The sequence below is a fragment of the Rhincodon typus genome, chromosome 2 (assembly GCF_021869965.1).
Source record: "Rhincodon typus isolate 14 chromosome 2, sRhiTyp1.1, whole genome shotgun sequence".
In the NCBI taxonomy this organism is placed as follows: domain Eukaryota; kingdom Metazoa; phylum Chordata; class Chondrichthyes; order Orectolobiformes; family Rhincodontidae; genus Rhincodon; species Rhincodon typus.
The window spans coordinates 128,528,626-128,553,100 of record NC_063333.1 but is presented as its reverse complement, the minus strand read 5'-3'; the positions used below and the strand labels follow the sequence as shown (position 1 = coordinate 128,553,100).

Sequence of the window (24,475 nt, the reverse complement as noted above, 5' to 3'; positions counted from 1 at the left end):
TTTTGTGGAACATATCTTACCGTTTCTCCAGGATCTCCAATTGAGCCTGGCTCACCAGGATCACCGGGAACGCCCATGTTACCCTAATATTACAAGAATATCACATTATTTCACTTGAAACTTCATCAACAATAAATATCAGCGATAGTTATAAAAAAATTCTACAATTACACATCAGTTGTAACTATAACTTATTAATATACTTCATTTCAGAATTGTCAAATGTTTCTTAAATATTTCATTGATCTGTTACACGGGATATAAATGAGGTTGCAGGAATAGCTAATGAATTAACTTCTTTCTACTGTGGTTACAATCCAATATATTTATAAAATCATTGAAAGTTCAATTAAAAAAACACCACATATAGAAGTGGTCGTCTGAGACCTATGATGCGCAGTTAGAACTTCCTTTATATGGAGTTGTTCAGAATAGCAATTTAATGAAAATCTTACCCTGCGACCTCTTGTTCCTTTTGATCCTTCATTACCAGGGAATCCAGGATCTCCATCCTCTCCCTGAAATCCATGATAGACAAATACAGATAAGCCATAATAATGTATCTTTACATTTTACATCAATATTCTCTTTTAATTAATTGTGATGGTTACCTGTGGACCAGCATTTCCAGGATTTCCACGTGTTCCCTAAAAAAATGTGATTCAAGAGCAATCATTTTAGTCCAAAAATATATATTATCATCACTAATTGTATTAACTATTTTCCTCTGGAATATTTAGAGCTATCTGTGTTATTAGTACCTTTATGAGGAAACAATATTAGATATGAACTATTTAATCACCCGATGAGTTGTAAACGTTGATTTTCCTGAGCTTTTCAGGAAAGAATATCCAATTCCCAATGATCAGGAAGAAAGGACAAGTGGTCAATTGTGCAGTCCGAATCCTCATTGGCACACCCCTGGTTCTTTGCGACCTCTCTGTACAGGATGAAATGCAGCTGGGCTGATAAGTGTTAAAGAAGTAGGCCAGTAATGTTAAAGCTAGCGTCTTGTGGCTCCCTTTGTCTTCTTACATTCATGTCCCTTGTCTTGTCAGATAGGTAGCCATTTTGAATAGTGCACATAGAAGGCATTTGTATCTCGAGGGCCAGGCAACAAAGCCAATGTTAATACAGCTCTTAGCTATCCTATATTAGGATGACAGAAACCAGAAACACTAGCTCTGCGATCTTTAACTGTTGAGTCTCTGATATTGACCACATTTAAAGAAGCTAGACCAATGTTTGGTTCTATCTTTATAATAAATCATCCATGGAATATTATACAAGTTTCATCTAAATGAAGAGGTTATCCAGGAGTTATTTGTTAAATAGTACTAGCTAATCCACTTATTTTCACAATCCTTTATTCTCAATTTAGCATTAGCAACACAGTTTTTCTAGTTTTAAATTTACAAGATCTGATGGTATAATTTAGGGAGAGCAAGGTGCTTCTTGCAATACCCTGCCAATGTATCCATGAACCCAGAACAGTTTTCTGCCCATTTACCTCACTTATAGATTGTAAGACATAGTGCTTCATTGGGTACCACATTTACCTAGGTAAAAAGAGTGACTATATTTCAAAAATAATTCATTAACTGAACAAAGCTTCGAAATATCCTAAACTTGCCAAATGAATGCGATTCTTAATCTTTTCCTTCCTATCTGGTGATGCAACTTCAAGATTGATTCAGTCCTTTATGTAGACTTGGTCAACTGACATCTTATCCCAGCAAGCACGGAATCTTCCAAGGCATTGCTATTGATTGTTCAAGCAGCTAGTTTAATTAATTATGCCTTGAGGAGTAGATCTAGCTTGCCAGTTCTTAACATTTAAATTGAAATACCATTTCAGAGTGAACAGTGCTAGCTGGATGAGCACTGTGAGTTTGTCTGTTCTGATAGCTTATGTGTTTTCTTACAAATAAACCAGTAATAACTTTGTACACTCAGACCCATTAACCTCAATTCTTATAAGATAACTGCACTGAGGCTGGTATCCCATCACCATGCTAGCCTTCACTTACTTGTACTCAGTACACTGGCTGTGACTAGGCAGCTCGGCGTCAGTCCCCTGCACACTGAGGACATTCTGATCTCCTGGTTGTATTGGTCAACAAGATCCAGTTGGTTCCACCCCTCCCTTAGTAAGTCCGGGGATGTAGGCCTGCTCCTTCTCTTGTAACTTTTCTTTCACCCCAGGTCGGGCTCCTCTGACTCAAACTCTGACACCAGTGGCGTGTACCAGACCGTAGCCCATCTCATGCATCTGGAGCGTCTCGGGAGAGTTTCCTCCTCTTCTTCCGGTGATATCGAGGCTGCATCCATCTCGGACTCTGAGTTTTCCTTGACAGTGGACAGAGGAAAAGAATCTACAGTTTCTGGCAGGCCTTCTGGCTGTTCTGAGGGGCCAGGTATATTTTGCTCCTGCACCGTTTGCAAGGTAACAGCTTTCAGGTGATTCAGATATTTGTTCAGGACTGTATCACCTACCAAATTTTGTAAGTCACACGACCTGACCTCGCATCAACCTCTCCTCGTACCCATACAGGGCCATTTCCTTGATTCCAGCACCAAACTTTGTCCCCTGAGCTAAACTGTCTCTCTCGCTTAGAGGTGGAATGTGGCCGGCATTGGAGTTCTTGCTGTCGTTTCATACCCCCTCCTACCCATGTCTGGAAATATCAGGTTTAACCTGATGCAGACTCTTCTCCCCATCGGCAGCTCTGCTGGACCTATCCCCGTTGTTGCATGCAGAGTGGTCCTACAATCGAACAGGAACTGGGACAGTTTGGTATTGCGTGAAGCAGTAGGCTGCTTCTTCAAGCCTGCCTTCAGCGCTTGGACTGCTCTTTCTGCTAAACCATTGGATGATGGATGGTATGAAGCTGTCCTTATGTGCTGCATGCCATTTGACTTTAGGAAATATTCAAATTCCCAGCTGGTAAATGGTGTCCCATTGTCCGCAATCAATATTTCTGGGAGTCCGTGTATTGTGAACGATGCTCGCAGCTTCTCAATTGTCACCCTTCAGTTTGCTGAATGAACTTCGTGCACATCCAAACACTTTGAATGGGCATCCAATATGATCAGGAACATTGAACCCATGGAAGAACTGGCATAGTCAACATGCAACCGAGTCCAGGGTTTACCCAGCCATTTCCAAGAATGTGGGGGTGCTGCTGGTGGCAATTTTTGTCCCTGTTGGCACTCTGGGCACTGCCCCACCAACACAGCTATGTCAGCATCCAACCCTGGCCACCAGACGTAGCTTCTTGCTAACATCTTCATCTTGGAAACCCGTGGATGACCCTGGTGGAGTTCAGCCAGTGTCTAGCAGCAATCTTCACTTGGGATAATCACCCTTGCTCCCCACAGCAAGATGCCATCCTCTATGGTGATTTGGTCTTGTCAGGTCCAGAAAGGGTTAAACCCTGGTTGTGATGGCCCTTCTGTTTTCCCCATTACCACCAGCTGTTTTGATTTCACTAGGACAGGATCTTTTTGTGTCCACAGTCAGATATTGTCAGTGGTGACTGGAAGGGTGCCCAGGAATTTTAAAAACAAAACAGGCACTTCCAGGGGAGGCACCACTGGTGGAGTATCTGCCAATGAGAGGCGGCTCAAGGCATCCGCATTAGCCACTTGGCTTGCTGGATGTTATTCTAACTTGTACTTGTATGCGCTGAGAATAAGGGCCCAATGCTGAATTCCACCAGAGGCAACGCCTTGTCTTCTTTCAGTAGCCCTAGCAGGGGTTTGTGATCTGTTACTATGACAAATTTCCAGCTGTAAAGGTACTGGTGGAACTTCCTCACACCAAAGACAACTGCCAAATCTTCCTTCTCTATTTGGGCATATTTGCATTCGGCATCAGCCAAAGTCCAGGAAGCACACGCTATTGGGCGTTCCCCTCCGTTATGCCACCGGTGAGCCAATACTACCCTGTTACCATACAGGAAGGATATGCACGTCAGCACCACCTCTCACTTCAGGATGACGATAGCTGATTTTTCACTTCCCTAGAGACTACTTCTTCGCTACACCACCGTTTCCAAGGCTGATCCTTTTACAACAGCAGGTGTAAAGGTGCCAAGATGGACACCAGATTTCATACGAATTCTCCGTAATAATTCACTAACCCAACGAAAGACCTAAGCTCCGGAACAGACTTGGGAGCTAGGGTTCCTTTGATTGCCCTCACTTTATGTTCCAATGGGTGTAACCTGGTTTTGTGGACTCTGTAACCTAAGTAAGTCACTTGGGGTGCCTGGAACACACAATTTCCCCTTCTATGCATACACCTGCCTGGGAGCAATGTTTAAGCACAAAGTCCAAGTTCTCCAAATGCTCTTTATTGGTCTTCCCTCTTATTCATACGTCATCCAGATAAATGGCAACCTGGGGTAACCCTTATAAAATGTTCTCCATGGCCCGCTGGATGATGATACCCCAAATGATAGTCTTGTAGATTGATATAAACCCTCCTCATCCAGTCACAATTGCAGGTAGGCATGGCTCATGTCCAACTTCATAAAGGACAGCTCCCCAACAACCCCCCATCCCGCCCCCAACTTTGCGTACAAGTCCTGTGTGCAAGGGATCGGGTATTTATCCAGCTGTGAGAAGCAGTTTACCGTTTGCTTAAAGTCTCCACAAAGACAAACTGAGCCATCAGATTTCACAATCAGCTGCCCATTTCTCAAACTGCACTGATTTGATGATTCCTTCACTCTCCAACCTCCTGATTTCCGCTTCTACTTTTGCCCACAAGGCAAATAGCACTGAGCGGGCCTTGCAAAATCTTGGAATTGCTTCCTGGTCAACATGTAAAGTGGCTTTAGACCCTTTGATATTCCCAAGCCCTTCCTGCAATATTACTGGGTATTTCACCAGGATTTCACTGAGGCAGCCATTTTCCAACTAAAAATGTTGAGCCAATCCAGGTGAATCTTTCTCAACCAATTCCACCCCAACTGGCTTGGGCCCGGGCCTTTTACTACCATCAGTGATAACTGCACCAACTGCTTCTCATAGGAGACTGGAACCGAAGTCACACCCTTAATCTACAACTGTTTCCCAGTGTATGTTCTCAGTCTGGCTGAGGTCTTGCACGAACTTAAGGGTTGGGGTCCCAAGTGATTCTTGTTAAAGATAGATTCTGCAACCACCGATACAGTTCTGCCGGTATCAACCTCCACTGGAATAGGGTGACCATTTAACCAAACATTAATTTTAATCGGTTCCGATTTGGATGTCACTAAGCAATTTAATTGTTCCAACCTACATGTAGGGGGACTTTCCAGGGTGTGCACTCTCCTGGCTATGAGTTTTCTTACTTAAGTCAGGCCTTCTCAGACTCCATTGTTGTCTCGCATACTGGAAACAGCTACAATGGCTTGCCGGCCCAAATCCTGAAGAAAATTTTAGCCAGTTGTCCGAGGCTCAGCTTTGTTGTAGGGTTATCCTGTAAACTGGTCTAGCGTGCCTCTGCTCAGGATACGTCCTAAGTGAGGCTTTGCAATTGCCTACTCTCAAGTTGTGTTCCCCAAGTTCAGTCAGGCAGGTGAGGGTGTCCACATCCATCAGGATGCCCTTCAGCTCCTATGTTACTCTTGCTGCATTTACTAATGACAAGTTGTAGTGTCTGTTTGAAGTCCAGTTGGGCTTTAGCTGGCACGCACTTCTGCATAGTTACATCATTATTCCCACATCTCAGCATCTCAATCAGGGTTAACCCAAAATCATATGCCTCTGCCAGTCCTAACAATCTCGTCAAAAATCCCAATACAGATTCCCCCAGTTCTCTAACAACTGAATAAAACCGATAGCGTCTCAGAATTACAGGAGGTTTGGGGTTGTAATATTCATTAACCAACTCCATAAACTCTTGGAAGATTTTAGTGTCTGGTGCCTCTGGGAATGTCAAGCCCCTTAAAACCAAAAATACTGCGGGTCCAGAAGCAGTCAGAAGGATTACTCATTGCTTTTCATCTGCCCCAATGTCATTTACCCAGAAAAAATATTGCATTCTTTCCACATACTGGGCCCAATCTTTGACAGCAGGATCAAATGTGTCAAGCTTCTCTGATCAAGGCATGAAGCCAGAAATGCTACCCAACTCTAAGATGACTGTGGCGAGCAAATATTCTTCAGCCAGGTATTGTTCTCTGCTGTCGCTATGGAAATAACTGCACAGAGGCCAGCATCCCATCACCAACTCTTCCTTTATTTACTTGTGCACAGTACACTGTGGCCAAGCAGCTCAGAGTCAGTCCCCTGAACTGAGGAGATCCTAATCTCCTGGTTATATTGGTCAGGCGAGACTTTCCTGATTGGCCCAGGTTAACAAACCCAATTAAGGATCTCGTAGTCAACAAGATCCAGCTGTTTCCAATCACTACATCTTACCAATCTGTTCATAAGCGTTATAGTCAAGGTGTCTTACTGCTTAGGGAGAATATCCAACTATATTGACAAACAGAAGTTTTACCTGTGTGATATTCCAGTTGTTTGATTTGGAGATGAAATATTGTTAATGCAACACTGGGTTTGCACTGTCACATGAAGAATTGCCACTTGGGTTCTTACAGGCTGAAGTGCAGTGGGAATACCACTTACGTGATCTACGCAGGATGTGGACTGGAGTTACAGTGGCAAATTAGAAAAAAAAACTAAGATAAACACATTTTTAACATTTTTAAAACCATTGTGTTTAAAAATATATGGGAAATTAAGGAAATTTGTGTTAATCAAATTGATTGTTCAATTTACATATACTGGCTACTGCATATTGAAATAAAACTTGACTAATTTCTTTTTCTCTGTTTTATTAAGGGTGCAATTTATCAAAATTTCTGGTCTTCCTATGGCACCATTATTGCTATGATAATGTTAAAATATTATTACAAGTGTATTATATATCAACTTCCTACTCAACTATCTGTATTTTAACTGACTTCATACTATTTACTGCAACATTGCAGATACCTCTAAAGTAACTAGCATCTGAGTAAAGTTATTTTAAGTTGCAAACTTTTGTAAGAAGTGATCCAGTGTTTCTTGTACTCAGTGCAGGGAAGTCAAACTCAAAGACAGCACTGCTCAGAAATAGCTCTCTAGCCCTGAAGCATGGATTTCCCAACAAAAACTCTTACTGAATGGAAGCAGAGAATTACAGAATCAAACTTGTAGCACCGTCTATTTGTACCGGGTGGATTAGATGTGGCTTATCTTAAAGTTTGGAAGTGAATATGAAATTTACTTTGAAAATCACTGAGATTACTTAACTATTTTGTTGTCAAGTGGTTTAGATCTCCATTACATTAGAATTTGCAACATAAAATAAGCACATTGTCCTTGTGTCCAAGTGGTTCTCACCTCTGTTAAATTAGAATTGGCAATATTAGGTAAGCAAATTCTCTTTGTGTCATGAACTAAAGAATCTTAATATTGAAGTGCTCCATTTTAAGTGATCACATCATACTTGCAACAAATTATTGGATGTGACTTGAACCAAGTTCTAAATACGTCACTTTAAGTGAGCTTATGATTTTGCTAAAATAGTCCTCAAACAAATTTCAGTCCCGAGTAGTTAATACATTGTTGTAGATAGGCAACTCAATGTTTTTGGCAAGTTACATTAGCCAACAAATATAAATAATTTTCATGTTTTCCTGATGCTATGATTTAGGGTGTATGTGCAAGGGTTAATTCCATGACAGTGTGTTAACCTTCTATATACAATGTTAGAATATGAGAAGCAATCTGTGTAACATGGACCAGAGAATTAGGAATTGAAGTCAGAGCACCAATTTCATGGCATTATTAATTTTTCTCTGGTTAATTTTCATTCACCAAAAATTTGAATGCATTACATATAATGGTCCTGAGTCTCTGTACCATATTCTCCAATCCAAGCGATAATTACATACAGCTCTGAATCAGAAACTGGGCTGTGCAAAATACAAGTGCTTTTTTTTCAAATCCTTTACTTAAGAGCGATACAATTCTGCCCTCTGAAGGACATGCTATCAAGTCAACCAAAAATTAAACACTTGAAGCTCTCAGGGAGGTTTAGTTTGATTGCCTGAAACCTGGCACGGAGATTATGAAGCACAAATAACCTATATCAATGCAATACAGACAGCACACCTACTCCTGCTGGCTGTTTTAAATGATGGCAACATCCAGCTTGTATCATCAACACTGGCTGGATACATCTGCAAAGTGCCAAAATCAAGCTGTCTAATACCAGTGAAAAACAGCATAACATAGGACAGCATAGGTTGCAAAATTTTGCAAGATCTCCTGCAGGCATTGGTGGAAGAAGTGTAAAAGAGGACTAAAGTTCTGTATCTACAGATGATCAAAAGGCACTTGGAGCAACCACTTATGGAGGTTAACGCCAGACATCAAGCTTCAAGGAACTGGACGCAGTGCTGCAAGAGGATCAATGACTTTATACAAGTGTTTAAGATCAGTATATGCAGCTCCAGATGCCATATTGTACCAACTACACAATGCACTTCAGCCACTGCTCATTTCACTTCATCCCCATCTCTCATCTGCCAACAATTAGCACTGTTTCAAGACTCACAAATACTTTCAAAGCTTGGTCATACTGATAATTACAAAACCATAGCAGCCATTTCAACCAATCAGATTTCACAATACTCACTGACACAATTCCCTCTCCCCTGTCGGAAAAGGTGGCACACACTGGTGTTAACTCGAAGGTGTGACACTATACCCTGACCCCCATTGAGGCAGTGGTGCTGAACATTACTAGGATGCCCAAGATTGAGACCATGATCAGATGAAAGCATCAAAGACTACGATACTCCTATACCTCATACACTTTGTCATACATTGAACTTCCTCATCAACTGACCTTCTCTTCCAGTTGACAAGCTGAAGATGGTAAAACAACCTCTTTTATTAACCTGGCTGGTATTCTGCACTACCATCTTACCCATAAGTCATTTTCCTTTGTCGTGCCTCTGAGCTGCGTCATTTTTTAATGGTTTGATTTGCTCACCAAAATAACTAAATTGTTTCCCTTTACTACTACTATCTAGAACAAAAGATACCTTCACCAGGTTTCTTTAGAGGCCCTGTAAGGCCAAGATTGGGCACTGTACCCAGCACTACTGCTGCTACTAGTAATAGCCCTTCTGACTGACATACCCCCACCCGCATGTCAACACTGCACTGATGCCATTGCCAAAGATATCAGAGCCAAAGGACTGCTGCTCAGTTTCTACATACTCCAGTGATTCCCCACACTTGACATTATCTGAGCAGGAATTTTGGATCCAAATGGTGTGCAATGAAGATTTGTGGTTAATTGTGTGCTGTCTGTGAGTGCTGTTTGGTGCCCAAAATGGTATTTGCAGCACATGCACATTTCCACCAAGAGCCATGATGGGCAAATTTTGTCAATGGACTTGGTATTAATTCTTCTTTGTCTCTAGACTATTCATGGAAAGTTGGTGGAAGCCGCAGAAATTCTGGCAGGAAAAACAATCCTTAGTGAATTAAGTGACTTTCTTTAAGATGGTTGGAACTCTGCTACCCTGGACCCCACTGGAAACTAGTTTTGTCTTCTCTCCCCGAACACTGGTCAACATTTCAAAGTCCCAACCAACTTTTCTTGTCATCTGTGTGCCCCAGGCATCAAGGAAATTTGTGGTCTTTTTCTTTTTTGTCATCAAAACAACTATTTGTAAATAAAATTAGTCACATTCCAGTGATACAATGGTATGCAGACTTTAATTAACATTCGAGTCCTGCTTTGCCTTCCCAGACAGCCCATTTATTTTTCAGTTTAGGAGCCACTGAATTTGGGTTTCGAGCCAAGAGGTTAGCGTGTTCTTGTTACATTGTTTGTTTTTCCGTATACTTTAAACCATTTAATTTAAAAGATGCCTAAAAATAACATCACAGAAACATAGAAGCAAGCTAAGCATTACATCTGATGAGAAAATTCATTCTCCATTTTGATTAATCCCTCTCATTTCTAACAGTTAGCAAAATTTTGTTATTTGATAAGTCAAATGATAAGTCAGTTGCAATTTATCAATGATCTGCCTTTCCAGGAACGTTGCTGCTATAATGGGTTAAACAATAATCAACATTTGAATGACACATCTTTTCAAAACAAACTTTAAAAACAGCAAGTAGTGTTTTTCAGATCAAGTAGCAGAATAGAGAGTAAATATAATGTTTGCAAGGACCATGAGATAGAAATGTGGCACAATGCATCAGTTCTGATACCCTCACTCATGCTTTCATTGGGACTCTTAATTAACACTACATGCAACAACAATAATAATTGTTTTACCTTTCTTCCTTTTATTCCTTTGGATCCAAATGCATTCTTGCCATCTGGCCCCTGTATGATAAACAACATATTTTGCAATACAGTCACAAAATTTGCAAACACTTTTTTACGTGATTTATTGATTTAAAATGTAGATTCTATCAAAACAAAAGATAGTTGCAATGTGACTTCAATAGTTTCATTCTAAAAAAAGGAAAAGGTTTTGATGTTTCAGGCTTGTCATTCAAATTGAAGTCTTTTAAACTTTTCACCTTATCATCTGTGCAATGGCAAAATATTCCAACTGACTAAAATTTGACCAGTTATTTTAGCTTGTATAAAGCTAGATTAATGTGTGATATTTAAATTCCCTACATCGACAAATGAATATTGTAGGCAGAATATTAAATGAATTGTGCAATGTTACTACTAAATGGGTTAATTCTTGGTATTGGGCTGCTTACAATGCATTATTTGGTTGCATAGGGATGCTTCACTCATGTACGGTCTGACACAGCTACTGGATTGAGAAAAAGGATCAGAACTATAACTACTCTTTCATAGGGTGAAAAGAAATGCATGATTTTCAATTAAGTTACTAAAATCCATCCGGTGAAAATATTACTTTCTAAAATTAGCCTGAAACAATCCTATTTGTTTCACAGAAGCAACCTTTCATTATTGTATCCTTTCTGCTGTTTGAAAAATTGTAATCTCCTACAGTATTATAAATAGCAAATCGTATTTGAACTTTTCAAATGCAAACAATATGTTGTTATTTCAACCTATTAATTCTTGGAAAAAACGTACTACAGTTTGAAGTTGAGTAAAAGATAAGGAAGAATACAATCAAGGAGATACTTCAACATGACCAGGAAATGGACCTTCAACTTTCTTTCTCTTTCAGATCATTTGTCATTCATTGTTTATTTGCACAGAAAACGTGTTAGAAAGAAGAATAAATTGAAAGGAAACAAAGTTCACCATAATGCCACGAGGTCCATCTACTCCTTCTATGCCTTTCTCCCCAGGATTTCCAGGTTGACCCTGTTAAATATCCCAAGAAACTGGTTAGTATTTGGTTGATAATACAATTATATTCCAGATATGATGGGGGTAGGTATATGTTACTATTTGACACTTTCAGAACAACGCTTATACATGAAATACATAGTTAATCAGCTCTAGAGTGTTGTAGAGTTATTAACAACTACTGTGATTTTTCCTATTCCCCCCCACCACTATTATAAAGTCCCTGATGCAACAAACTCAATCTGAAGGAGGCAGCTCATAAAATCTTATCCTAAATTAGCAACAATTCCTCACATATACAGAAACTGAATTTCTTCACGAGCTACAAACTGTAAAAGCTACAATCAACTACCATGTGGTGCTGTAAAGCCCCAAATGATTAAAAGATATGCCCTGGTAGCATTGTGGATGTTCCTACAGTGACTGCAGTGGTTCAAGAAAAGCAACACAGTGCTACCTTCTAAGGACAGTTAGGAATGGGCAACAAGTGCTGGCCTTCATCCTGTGAATGGAATAAACAAGTGGATCAGATCTTCCGGACTCTGCAAAGTTGGAAATGGGATATATCCCCAAAGATTCTGACTCACTGACTTCATAGAAATTATCGCAAAAGGTTAAACATCTGACGGGCCACTTCTTTGCTCCCTGGGACCCTGTGCATTAAATGTCTCAGATTCTGAGTTAGAGTCAGAGACTTAGGACAAACCTAACTCACTAACCTGGATAGTTACATAGGAAATCTAGACAAAATAAGGCCATATCTAACTTCTGGGTATCTATACAACTGACCCATCCTAACTGCCAACTGTCCCTCTCTCTCCTAGCCTCCTTGATACTACCATTTGTTAAGGTCCTAGCTGATGTTATTACCAGACAAATCAAATCCCAGATTGAAATCCAGCTTCACAGCTTATATTTTGTTTCTTTTTGAGGTTGTAGACTTGCTCACTGAGCTGGTGGGTTTGGTTGCAGACGTTTCATCACCCTGCTAGGTAATATTGTCAGTGCACCTCCGGTGAAGCGTTGGTGTTCTGTCCCGCTTGTTATTTATATGCCTCGGTTTGCTGGGGTGGTTGTCACTACTTCTGGTTCTGTTTATCAGTGGTTTTCATATCAGGTCCAGTTCAATGTGTTTGCTGATAGAGTTCCAGTTGGAATGCCCTGGCATATCTCTGTTTGGCTTGTGCTATTATGGATGTGTTGTCCCAGTCAAATTTGTGTCCTTCTTTGTCCGTGTGTATTGAGACCAGTGAGAACTGGTTGTGTCTCTTGGTGGCTGGTTGGTGTTCATGTATCATTATTATCGGTTTTCTTCCAGTTTGGTCTATGTAATGTTTTTCACATTTCTTGCATGATATTTTGTATATATATTTTAAATATATAACATCACAACACATTGAACTGGATCCAATGTACAAACCACTGAAAAACAGAACCAGAAGTAATGCCTATCACTCCAGCAAACTGAGACATATAAATAACAAGTGGGACAGAACACCAACGCTTCACCGGAGGCGCACTGACGATGTTACCTAGCAGCGTGATGAAACACCAGCAACCAAACATATTGGCTTGGCGAGCAAGTCTACAACCTCAATCACAACCTGAGCTACAATTCTTCTCAAAAACTTTTGTTTCTTTTTGTCTTTTTGTTTTATAATGAGGTGGTCTCTCACTGAAACATAAGCATGCAATGCAGAGATTTGGTTTTAGCAATAAAACAAGTTTATTGATGCAAATGAAGTGAAGATAAAATTGAATAAACCATTTATTTACATATAACACATGTTTAAAGATTTCAAAACACTTAGGTAAAAATGTAAAATCCCGTTAATCCAAAAAGCACTGTATTATAGTACTCACAACAGAGAGAATTCCCTTCTCTTCACCTCTATAAGTTTTATTTATCTGTGGCTTCAGCTCCGAGTATTATAAGTCTGATAGCCTCTTCCTGGAGCCTTCATACAACTGAGCTTAGATTTTCTCAACTTCAAGTAACCCTTTAGGGTTTTACCCAAACACTTCTGGTTTGGAACTTTTACAAAACTTATTACATGGAGGTAATCTAATTCATAACAGTTTGAATGAACTTTTTTCCTCAGGAGCAACTGCTTTACATATCTAGCTTCAGCGAGACCTCTGCAGAATTGCCTAAGTTTGGAACTTTTACGAAACTCATTACATGGAGATAATTTAATTCCTAACAGTTGGAATGAACTTTTTTTCTCATGAACAACTGCATTACATATCCAGCTTCAGCAAGACTTCGGCAGAATTGCTTAATTGAAACACAAAAAGACCTTTCTAAGCAAGTCACGTTTCCTCTCGTCAAAAGAAAGAAATAAACCATCCCTGACCTTTCAAACTGAAGCTAAACGCACAGCTGTTGTTTTTTCAATTGTAAATTTCTCCCAATGTAAACAAAAAACCATTATTCTCAAGGAAGTCTTTCTCTCACATTGTGTTTTATAGAAAGTCATCACTGGTACAGAAATACTTACAAGTTAATCATTAAATCCCTCCAGACAAACAGAAAATTCTTACGCCAATAGCTTAAAATATCAAAAGTCCAAACTCAAAAGTAAATAATATCACACTTCCCATCAACTCTCCCAGCCCCTCCAACACCCAGCAACCTATTCTATCATCACCATAGAAATCTTTCCTAATAACCTCATCTCTTTCCACATCTCAGCTCCCCCTACTCCTGACACTGCAACATCCACAACCTCCTAAATCCTCCTGACATTCATATCCACCCTGCCTTGACACCCCAACCAACACCACAACTCTCAACCATGGCCATAACCATCCAATTTCCCCAACCCAACTCCCCTAACCTCACAGTCTTAAACACCTATCACCCTACTCACCTGCCAAGCCTCCTCACATATCCAAATGCCACACTAATAACATACCACCCTGCCACCCAACCTCTAACCCTTTCTCATCCATCCAATCCACTTAAACATCTACACCTTCACCCAATCACTCATACTCCTATTAATACATGAAATCCTGGGTCATTTAAACTGTTACTTAACAGAATACAATAGCCATAAAAAACAAGCATGACTTCTGCTCTGATCCTCTGTGCTCCTCCCTCTCAATGTTCCTGTGCTGAAAGATTTCTGATGTATCCTACATTGGAAAGTCGGCCATGAGAATCAGAGGAAGGTCAGTGGCTGTTTGCTTCCCTGTTCAGTGTCAGAAAGAGGGGTCTGACACTGACCAGAAAGTTTAGGCCAAAGCCTTTTGTCATTCCTATTTCATGATCTGATCTGAACAATGACATTGTAAGCTACTGAAGTAACTGATGTTATTTTGAATGCATGCAAGACTTCATGCCTAACATTTCCAATTCTGTTTAAACTTCCTGTACTTTCAGATCTAATTATATCTATCATTCTAAATCAGACTTGAACAAGGAACTTTATTACTCGGGCCAATTTTGTAACTGCTGACGATTTCAACAAATGCAGTTTCAAGGCTGCTGAATATTACTAAAAATCTAAATTTTCATCTTTTTAGTCCCTATCTGAAACTATCTCATACAATAGGGAAGGAAATATGCCATCCTCACCTGGTCTGGCCTACATGTGACTCCAGACCCACAGCAATGTGGTTGACTCTCAATTGCCCTCTGAAATGGCCTAACCATCCATTCAGTTCAGTGGGGATTTCAATGTCCACCACCATGAGTGGCTCAGCAACAATACTACTGATTGAGCAGGTCAGATCCTAAAGGACACTGCTGCTAGACTGGGTCTGTGACAGGTGGTGAGAGAACCAGCAAAACGGTAAAACATACTTGACCTCATTCTTCCCAATCCGCCAGGTGCAGATGTATCTGTCCATGACAGTATCGGTAAGAGTGACCACCGCACAGTCCTTGTGGAGACCAAGTCCAGCCTTCACACTGAGAATAACCTCCATCATGCTGTGTGGAACTATCACCGTGCTAATTGGGACAGGCTTCACACAGATCTATCAGCTCAAGACTGGGCATCCTTGAGGCACTGTGGGCCATCAACAGCAGCAGAACTGTATGCTAGCACAATCTGTCACTTCATGGCCCGGCATATCCCCCACTCAACCATTACCATCAAGACAGGGGATCAACCCTGGTTCAACGGAGAGTGCAGGAGGTCATGCCAGGAGCAGCACCAGGCATACCTGAAGATGAGGTATTACCCGCTGAAGCCACCAAACAGGACTACTTGCATGAATCAGAAACTCAACTGACTCACCACATAAACAGTGGCTACAAGAGCAGGTCAGAAGCTAGGAATACTGCAGCCAGTAACTCACCTCCTGACTCCTCAAAGCCTATCCACCATCTACAAGGCACAAGTCAGGAATGTGATGGAATACTCCTCACTTGCTTGGATGAGCGTAGCCCCAACAACACTCAAGAAGCTTGACACCATCCAAGATAAAGCAGCCCATTTGATTGGCACTACATCCACGAGCATCCACTCCCTTCACCAGTAGCAGCTGTGTGTACTATCTACAAGAAGCACTGCAGAAATTCCCTAAAGGTCCTCAAACAGCACCATCCAAACCACGACTGTTTCCTACTAAAAGGACAACGGCAGCAGATATATGGGAACACCACCACCTCCAAGTTCCTCTCCAAGCTACTCACCCTCCTGACTTGGAAATATATCGCCGTTCCTTCACTGTCGCTGGGTCAAAATCCTGAAATTCCCTCCTTATTGCATTGTGGGTCAACCTACAGCAGGTGGACTGCAGTGGTTCAAGAAGGCAGCTCCCCATCACCTTCTCAAGGGGCAACAAGGGACGGGCAATAAATGCCCATATCCCACAGATGAATTTTAAAAATTCCCTTTTTTAATCTACTTCATGCACAATTCTTGTTTTTTCAAAGGGGATGATGTCAAATTTCTGGCCTTAGAAATCCTACTGAAGTAATAGTGCTTCAATGTTTCATTCTATTCGACCAATATAACTGGTGGCATATTTTATCCTGACAGGACTATTGAACGTTCTGCCCTACAGACTGCAGGTACCAAGCAGAATCTTGACATAACAGACTTGCATGCAGCAGGGAAGTGTGTAATGGGTCAAACACTCGTCTGTAATTGAAGAGAGCTTTTGCATTCTTTAATCAGCTAAAGTATCAACATTGTACTTACAGGTTTCCTGGCCAATCTGAGACAGCATAGGCAGGATGACATTTCACATCTGTCTAAGGAAAGATTTCTTGTGAAAGGGATCCCAGCAGCAGTCAGGATGGTTAAACTGTCCACCAATTCCTGTGTACTCTAGCAACTACAAGAATGGAGAGTGGACTGAGGAAGACCTCTGATTCTTCTACCTGGAGACCTTGTTGTGGGATCTAAAGAACCAAAGTGAGGTGATGTTTGCCAAGGACAGGGGAAAGAGACCAGCCTGTCAAACGGAGCAGGCTTTAGTGAAGATGGGCAAGGAAGTGAGCAACAGGCGAGTGGAGTCTCCAACATGGAGAAAGTGCATGAAGAGATTCAAGGGCTTCAGAAGGGTGAGAAAAATGAGTGGCATGACATCTTTAGGTGTCACTGCCCATGATTTCCCCACCATTTAGCTATGCATCATTTCTCAAATGAATATATCTTGCAGGTTCACTCATTCCCCACTCTCCAGGTGCCTCTGTACGCCCTCATCTGAATAGTTAACATTACCCCGCTCCCACTGCTCTCTCACATCCATGCCACAAATGTTGCCCTTCCCTTCTCTCCAAATCATCCATTTCTCATAGTAACAGCTTTCCCTTTGTACAAGACAGTGCACTAGAAGAGGCAGTGACTACCTTGTCCATTGGGAAGATGGTCTCATTGATGGGTGATTATTGATGTCAGCAATATGCCTCTATGAAAGCCTGGGCCTCGAGCTTGTGTGCCCACACATGAGGAGTGTGGGGTCTCACCTTCTTTGGATCTCTCGTGTCCATCCTCTCCTGCCCATGGAACAACTTATGTCTGAGGAGATGGCATCTGCTAATGACGATGTTGCTCCTGTTGCAACCTACGTTGGTGTTTCTCCTCAAGCGAGGTCAAAGATAGAGCTGACATAAGCTGCTCCCACATACCAGTGGAAACTGACAGCACAGGCATGCAGCTCAAGGTGAGTGAAGCACAAAACAGGAAAACTGACTTCTCAAAACTTGGAAATCACTTATCAAGTGGTGAAAGCATACTCTCAGAAGAGGAATTATGAGCACCAGCCTCCCCACTGGACCTGTCTGGAGGTCTATTCAGTTTCACTGTTTCAAAGCTTCCCAGCCCATCAGTTTCACTGAAGCATCACTTCCCATTGTCCTCTCGCCTCAGTGACCCTGGCAGGATGTAAAGAGTTTGGGAAATCTTTGATCCCGCTTGGAAGCTAGAATGGAGGACTATATTCAAAGTTAATGTAGTTGTGCTGCATATTGTAACAAATTTCTGGATGAGAGATGTACAACTCACTTACAAACCTGTACGGGAAAAAAAATGCTGGAGGCTTTTGACCAGATGTCATTTTTGGGGATCTTAGCCCCATGCTTATAGTGAAACATAGGTTTTCTTGGCAGGTAAATTTCTATTCTGGCTGTGATTGTACCTACCTCGTGTATGAATAAATAAAAAGAATATTGTGACAATAAAAGAATATTGTATATTGTATTGTGTGCCAATAAAATAAATGCATTTCCATATTATAATAGTGACTGCACATCAAACTATTTCATTGACTGACAGCACTTTGAAGTATCCAGCCATGAAAGGCACTGCACAAATGAAATTCTTTTAAGATTAATCCTGTTACACACTACTTCTTTTTTGGTCCCACCTTTCCCTCTCCTTCATAATTTGTTCTCCTGACCCTCAACAAAGGCAAACTCCACTTGGTCCATTTCAGAGGTGAACATGTCGTCTATATCAAATTAATGGTAAATCATGAAACTTACATGTTTCCCTTTATGACCAATGTCACCATCTATTCCCAGAGGGCCTGGCTCTCCGGTCGGACCCTGTCATATAAATAACACAGAAGTATTGATTAAAGTGGCTGCTTGTTTCATAATCACTAAAGAAATCTAATTTAGGTATTAGAAATCTAATGTAAGAATTGGGATTCTTGAAGTTAATTTATCAATGTGCATTGTATGTGTGTTTGTTTAAAATTGGATGGGATTTCCCACATAAGATGAAGCAATTAACTGCTAATATTATCATTCATTTTAAAGCATGACACATGATCAGACAGCCCTACTTCTCATTAGAGGTTTTGAATTTGTCTCTTACAGTAAACTCTGGAGTAGGTAAAGGTGGCACTGTAATCTCAGAAGGTACACCTGGGCAAGGTTTGTAGGCTTGGGATTTAACGTTGCTGAGAATGTAAACATAATCAGTCGCCAACACAGAATTTCCACTCTATTACTGGAGAATGGTCAGTAACAGGATCAGCTGAAATTTCGACTCAGTCGTCCCCTTCTAGCATTTGGGATAAAGCATAGCACTCCTAAGATCAGCTCAGCACTGACCAGCAATTAAAACTAATGTCTTTTTGTTCTGGTGCTACACTGGCACATGCACACAACCAGCCAGCACTATTTTCACTTCTTTTCAAGCATCAACCCAAAGTCAATCACCTACCTATATTTCACTACCAATGACAGTGATGATCACTACTGTCTTTAGTGTAATGAAACCTCATTTCTCCACGATATAAGTTTCAGCAGCATCAGATCAGACAAGTCAATTTTTATTAAACTTTGATTCCACCATAATGTATGGTGTATTTGGCACTGAACTGCAGAGATATTTATGCACCCACCAACAATAATGTATTGTATTCATATAAAATGGGATGTGATCAATAGAGGTCCAAATAGTGTAATATATACACTAAAAAATGATACATATTAATGCACACTTCAACCTGATACAATAATTTCTATCAATTGTCAGAATTGGACAGTTCTATACATGACAAATTATTCAACATAGGTCATCCCAGTACACAGATGTCTATCACAACCATATTTAGGCTAAAGACATCATAACCATATTTAGGCTAAAGACATGCAAACTGCTGTTGAGCTTCTACCCTTGCGACTCTTGTGTCTGTAATTTGCGTTTTATTTAAAATGTATTTTGCCTTTAGCTTAATAAATATGTGGCTTATCAACTTTCTCCCTGCTTCAGGACAGTTATGTATTGACAAATATTGGGAAGGTCTCAATTATCTCTTTATCTGTGCTGAGTTAGTTACTCCCAGTCAGGGTTACAGCAGGGGGGCTATCATTGGATTTAATGTATTTGGGTTGGAATGGGAAAAGCATGCTGTTTGTGCCCACCATTCCACAATGGAATGCTGGAAGGTACAAATGCAGGTTAGACGGGGACACAACTATGATATTTCTGACTATCATGCACCCTGCTGATGTCAACTGTTAATGCTCAGTTGGATGGTGTGCCCAAATAAGGAAGTAATGATCCTTGCTGACTTGGACAGAAGGAAGAAAAAATGAAGTTGCAAGAGATAAGTTAAAACAATGCATTCATTCGGAGCTTCATTAACAAAGAGAAATAGTCTTAAAGATGAAGTTTTTAAACTGAACTGTTTGGATTATATTTAATATTAGAGTGAATTCTGTTTAAAGATTTTGTAGGTTACTAACTTGCAGTTCTGACCAAAGGATATTAATTAAGATCTCAGGCTCAGAACGATAGCTCAATCAGTACCATGTTTGGCCACGAGATGCCATTGTTGCCGTGGGTAAGAGATTCAACAAAAAAACCTAAGCGACACTGTTGTCTGGAGAAGCATTCTTCAACGAAACAGAGCCAAACTTTACATTAGTGTACTCATTGCAGATCTCCACACAAGACTGTGTGAATTCCCACGTGGATAGTCATGCATCAGATTCATGATCTGCCTGACCTTGCTTTCTGTCCATTAGGACAGTAAAACTTACCATAACTGATGAGCCAACTCCCATCTAAAATGATATTTTCATTGGCTGCTAAGCTGCTCCACTTTCAGGAACTGTCTGAAATGCCTGCTTCTTGATCAATATTGAGTATCACTCAGACCAGGCCAAAGCACTTCACATCAGCTCTGTTTTCCAGGTCTAAGTGAGTACTCAACAACCTAGATACATTTAATCAACCTGTTCAGATATGTAATGACACACCGCTGGAGCAGGTTAAGACTTGACAAATTATGACTTTCAGGCTCAGAGGTAGGGACACTACCACTCTCCCACAACAGTCCCAAACTGATGCTTAGGTTTTGACTCTATTCTGGGCTCCTCCACTTTCATGTCTCCTGAATCATTACCTCAACGTCAATATATAGCCCTCATCTATTGCACCTAAACTCATGCCTTCAATTGGATTGCAGCACTTTTGCTTGCCAAAGTTTGCTTTGCATGGAAATCCTGGACTGAACTTTTAATAATTTCCACTCATTTAAATCAGTATGATTCAGCAACCGGGTTGAACAGTACTGTGCCCTGAGGCATGCAGCTGCTGTGACATGCTCTAATTGTAAACAGCTATTTGTATCTGTTTGTAGTCTCTACATTATCCTGTAATCTCCTTTACAACGGCTAAACAGAATATTTTTCATAAAACTGACCAAAAACTGTCTTTCTCACAGACATACGAAGATTCACTTCCAATACAAACCTGCCGACCTCGAGTTCCCACTTCTCCTTTTCGACCCAGAGTACCAGGAGATCCTGGTGTCCCCTACAACAAGAAAATACTTCTCAATAATTGTTTGTAAACTCTGGTACGTGGGTTTAAGTCAGCAATGATCCAGTTGTCCCACAGATTATTTCATAGATCCTCTATACTATTGTTGCTTTACTTTGAATTAAAGAGACACTGTAACCAATTTGGTCCTATATTGTACGCCAACATTATATTGATGATGTATGCACAGCTATAAACTGCAAGTATTTTTAGATTTATAAATGAAAGTTTGTTGCCCACGAATTGAGCTAAATAATGCAATAATATTTCTTTAGTATAAACTAAATAAAGAGCATGGGTGGCACAGTAGCTCAGTGGTTAGCACTGCTGCCGCACAGTGCCAAGGACCTAGGTTCAGTTCCAGCTTTGTTTGTGTGGAGTTTGCATGTTCTCACCATGCCTGCGTGAGTTTCCTCTGGGTGCTCTGGTTTCCTCCCACAGTCCAAAGATGTGCAGATTAGGTGGATTGGCCAGGCTAAAAACTGCCCATAGTGTGCAGGTTAGGTGGTTTAGCCATGGTTAAAAACCGTCCTTGAGATTATATTAATGAGGTGGAGGGGTGGGTCAGCACAGTCCCAATGGCCTCTTTCTGCACTGTTAGGAATCTTTGAGCACCCGTACTCTTCTATAAACATTAACTCATAATGGCTATTGTGTTATCTTCCACAATATCCATTTACGGCAAATCGCTATAACTCATGAACTCTAGAAAGACCAGGCTAGCAGACGCATGGAAATACCATCAACTGCAGTTTTCCTTCACAGTCACTGGTCAAAGACTTGCAAATCCCTCTAGGATGAATCCACACCACACGAGTGCAGAAGTTCAAGAAGGCAGGTCACCACCTCTTTATCAAGGGTAGTAAATGCTGGCATTGCCAACAATGCTTGCATCCTATTAGTGCTGGTTGTGTCTCAGTGTAGAACAAATATTAGTGTGCTGTTTCCTAATAGTAATCATTAAACATGGGTTTTTACAAACCACAGAGTAACATTTTGCCACAGGGGTTTTTGACCCAGTAGTCAATTTTATCTCCCTGTTAAGGCATAGTAAAAACCTCTTTCATTTACACTTCAATTATTAAGTACAAGGAAAAACAAATACATTCAGAACACTGTTTTCTTCGGGGACATGTATGAACTGAACTGTTTTAAATGAAACAAAAGCAAGTTTAGTCAGGTTGATCATTGCAAACTTGGCACATTTATGGAGTTACTTAGCTGTTTTATGTAACAAGCATTTCTTAAATGACACCTCATATCATTTAAGTTAGTGAATGCTCATTCTTGTTTCCAGATTGTAAAGATAGCCCATCAGCCATATTTGTTCCTCGCTTCTTTAAACAAGTTCCATTTTAACCTATGATGTGGAGGTGATGGTGTTGGACTGGGGTGGACAAGGTCAGAAGTCACACGACACCAGGTTATAGTCCAACAGGTTTATTTGAAAACACAAGCTTTCTGAGTGCTTCACCTGACGAAGAAGCAATGTGTGACTTCTGACATTTTAATCTAAGAATAAATCTTCTCAAAGTCATTGTTTAAACAAATTACTATCCACTCTGTCACCACAACTGTATACTTCCACCTCCACTTCATCACTTGTGTTCTCACTGTCCTTGGTTACCTCCCTGATATAAACTCAGTTGCAGACAGGAGACATGGAGGGTTATGCAGGATGCACAAAAAGTAATATTTGCTTATGGGGCCTCAGGAGTTGAAAGGAAGGGGGCAGGGGAAATGGAGGGGGCATTGGGGCTTCAATCAAGAGTATTCAGTCCCTGTTAAGGGATCACAGCACCACGAATGGGGTGGAGCCTCTGAAAGCCATCTCCAGTGATCTTAGTGTGAAACTCTTGGCTCCTTCTCCGTGACCTTGTCCTTTGACCTGCTTCATGCCATCACTCACTGATGCCTGGATCCCTCCTTGATTCAATGCCTTAGGTGGGTGCAGTACCAGCAGTAGTCTCTGACTGGCTGGGTGGCAGTGTTGAGCATAGAAAGGCTTCCAGACTGATTGGGTGGCAGTTCTCAACAGACAGGACTTTCACCTTGGGATACGACTGATGGATCCTCAACTGTGAAAGGTAAGGCACATGGTATGTTACTCTAATGTCCAAGGTTGTAGGACATCTTTCAAAAGCAGTCTTCAATCAGTAGGTCGAGAGTGATCCTTCAAAGGCCTGCAGTTATCTGGTGCTTTCCTTGATCCTGTCCATCATCATTATCATCCTTTTACTGTGACTCCTCAGCGTGACTCTTTGGCACAGTTGCTTGGTGTAACAGCTAGTCTCTCAAGTAAGTACCAGGATATGGAGTGTGCAGCAAACCGGCACCAATCTGCAGCCTCCTCATCCTCCAATCCTCAAATCCCTCTCTCCTCCAGCAGCTTGTGCCATTCTGCTGGTATGGCCTGATCTCTCTCTTCAGACCAAGGAGGCAAATATGACCATCCACTTCCTTTCTCTCTACGCTAGCTTTCAGGTCTCCAACAAAATATTACTGCACAACACTCATTCTCTTTAGGTGGGGTCCAAGGCTTTGCAGCTCAATATCCCATCTTGGCTACCACAGACTCTTCATCACCAGTTACCCATGCGGCTTTTGTCACACTAAACTCCACAAACCTTTTTTTTTAAAAAGTAGAAGCTGCCTTTCAAAGACAACAAAATTATCTCATCTCAAATCTGTTACAAGCTGAAAAGCATAAATGTTCTAAAACAAGAAAACATGGACAAACCAAGCTAAGGGTGAGAGAGAAAATTCGACAGAAATGTTTTTTTCTTCATTCACGGATGTGGGCGTTGCTGGCTAGGCCAGCATTTATTGCCCATCCCTAATTGCCCTCTGGGCAAGTTAAGAGTCAACCATATCGCTGTGGGTCTGAAGTCACTTGTAGGTCAGACCAGATAAGGACATGAGTGAGCCAGAAGGGTTTTTCTTCCAACAATGGAAATCACGGTCATTATTAGACTCTTAATTCCAGAGTTTTATTGAAGTCAATCCAGCACTGTCACCACCAGCACTATCATCACCATCACCGCACATGGGAGTTGCAGGGATAGAGTTAGAGCTGGTTTACTGTGTAGGTAAAGGACTGTAAGTGGCACGCAGTAATATTTACATTCCGCCAACCAGCTCCGAGCACCAAATGACAACCCGACTGCAGTCCCTCAGTTCTGGAAGAAGAGAAGATTGGTTGCCTCCAATGTTAACCTGATCAATATCAAAAGTCAGGGAAAAGTGGCCAGGGAGGTGAACCATGTTTGACAACAGGGGAAAGGTTGTGGAAAGCAGAGAACAGCAGATGTCAGTTGAAACCCTCCTCTCCAGTACTTGGCAGTCTCCAGCAATGCCTTAAGGACGTGCTTAT

The 24,475-nt window shown here is 41.1% G+C and overlaps 1 protein-coding gene across 2 annotated transcripts in view; it reads right to left on the bottom strand.

Annotated features, from left to right (window-relative positions):
- The window catches only part of col6a4a (collagen, type VI, alpha 4a), a 164,989-nt gene that overhangs the window by 40,182 nt on the left and 100,332 nt on the right, over positions 1-24,475 (bottom strand). For both annotated transcript variants that reach the window (XM_048613282.1, XM_048613286.1), the window contains 7 exons: positions 21,034-21,096; positions 18,306-18,368; positions 11,312-11,374; positions 10,349-10,399; positions 612-647; positions 456-518; positions 21-83 (listed from right to left, as the gene is read on the bottom strand). In XM_048613282.1, the coding sequence (XP_048469239.1) occupies positions 21-83; positions 456-518; positions 612-647; positions 10,349-10,399; positions 11,312-11,374; positions 18,306-18,368; positions 21,034-21,096 (402 nt within the window). The remainder of the gene's footprint in view (positions 1-20; positions 84-455; positions 519-611; positions 648-10,348; positions 10,400-11,311; positions 11,375-18,305; positions 18,369-21,033; positions 21,097-24,475) is intronic.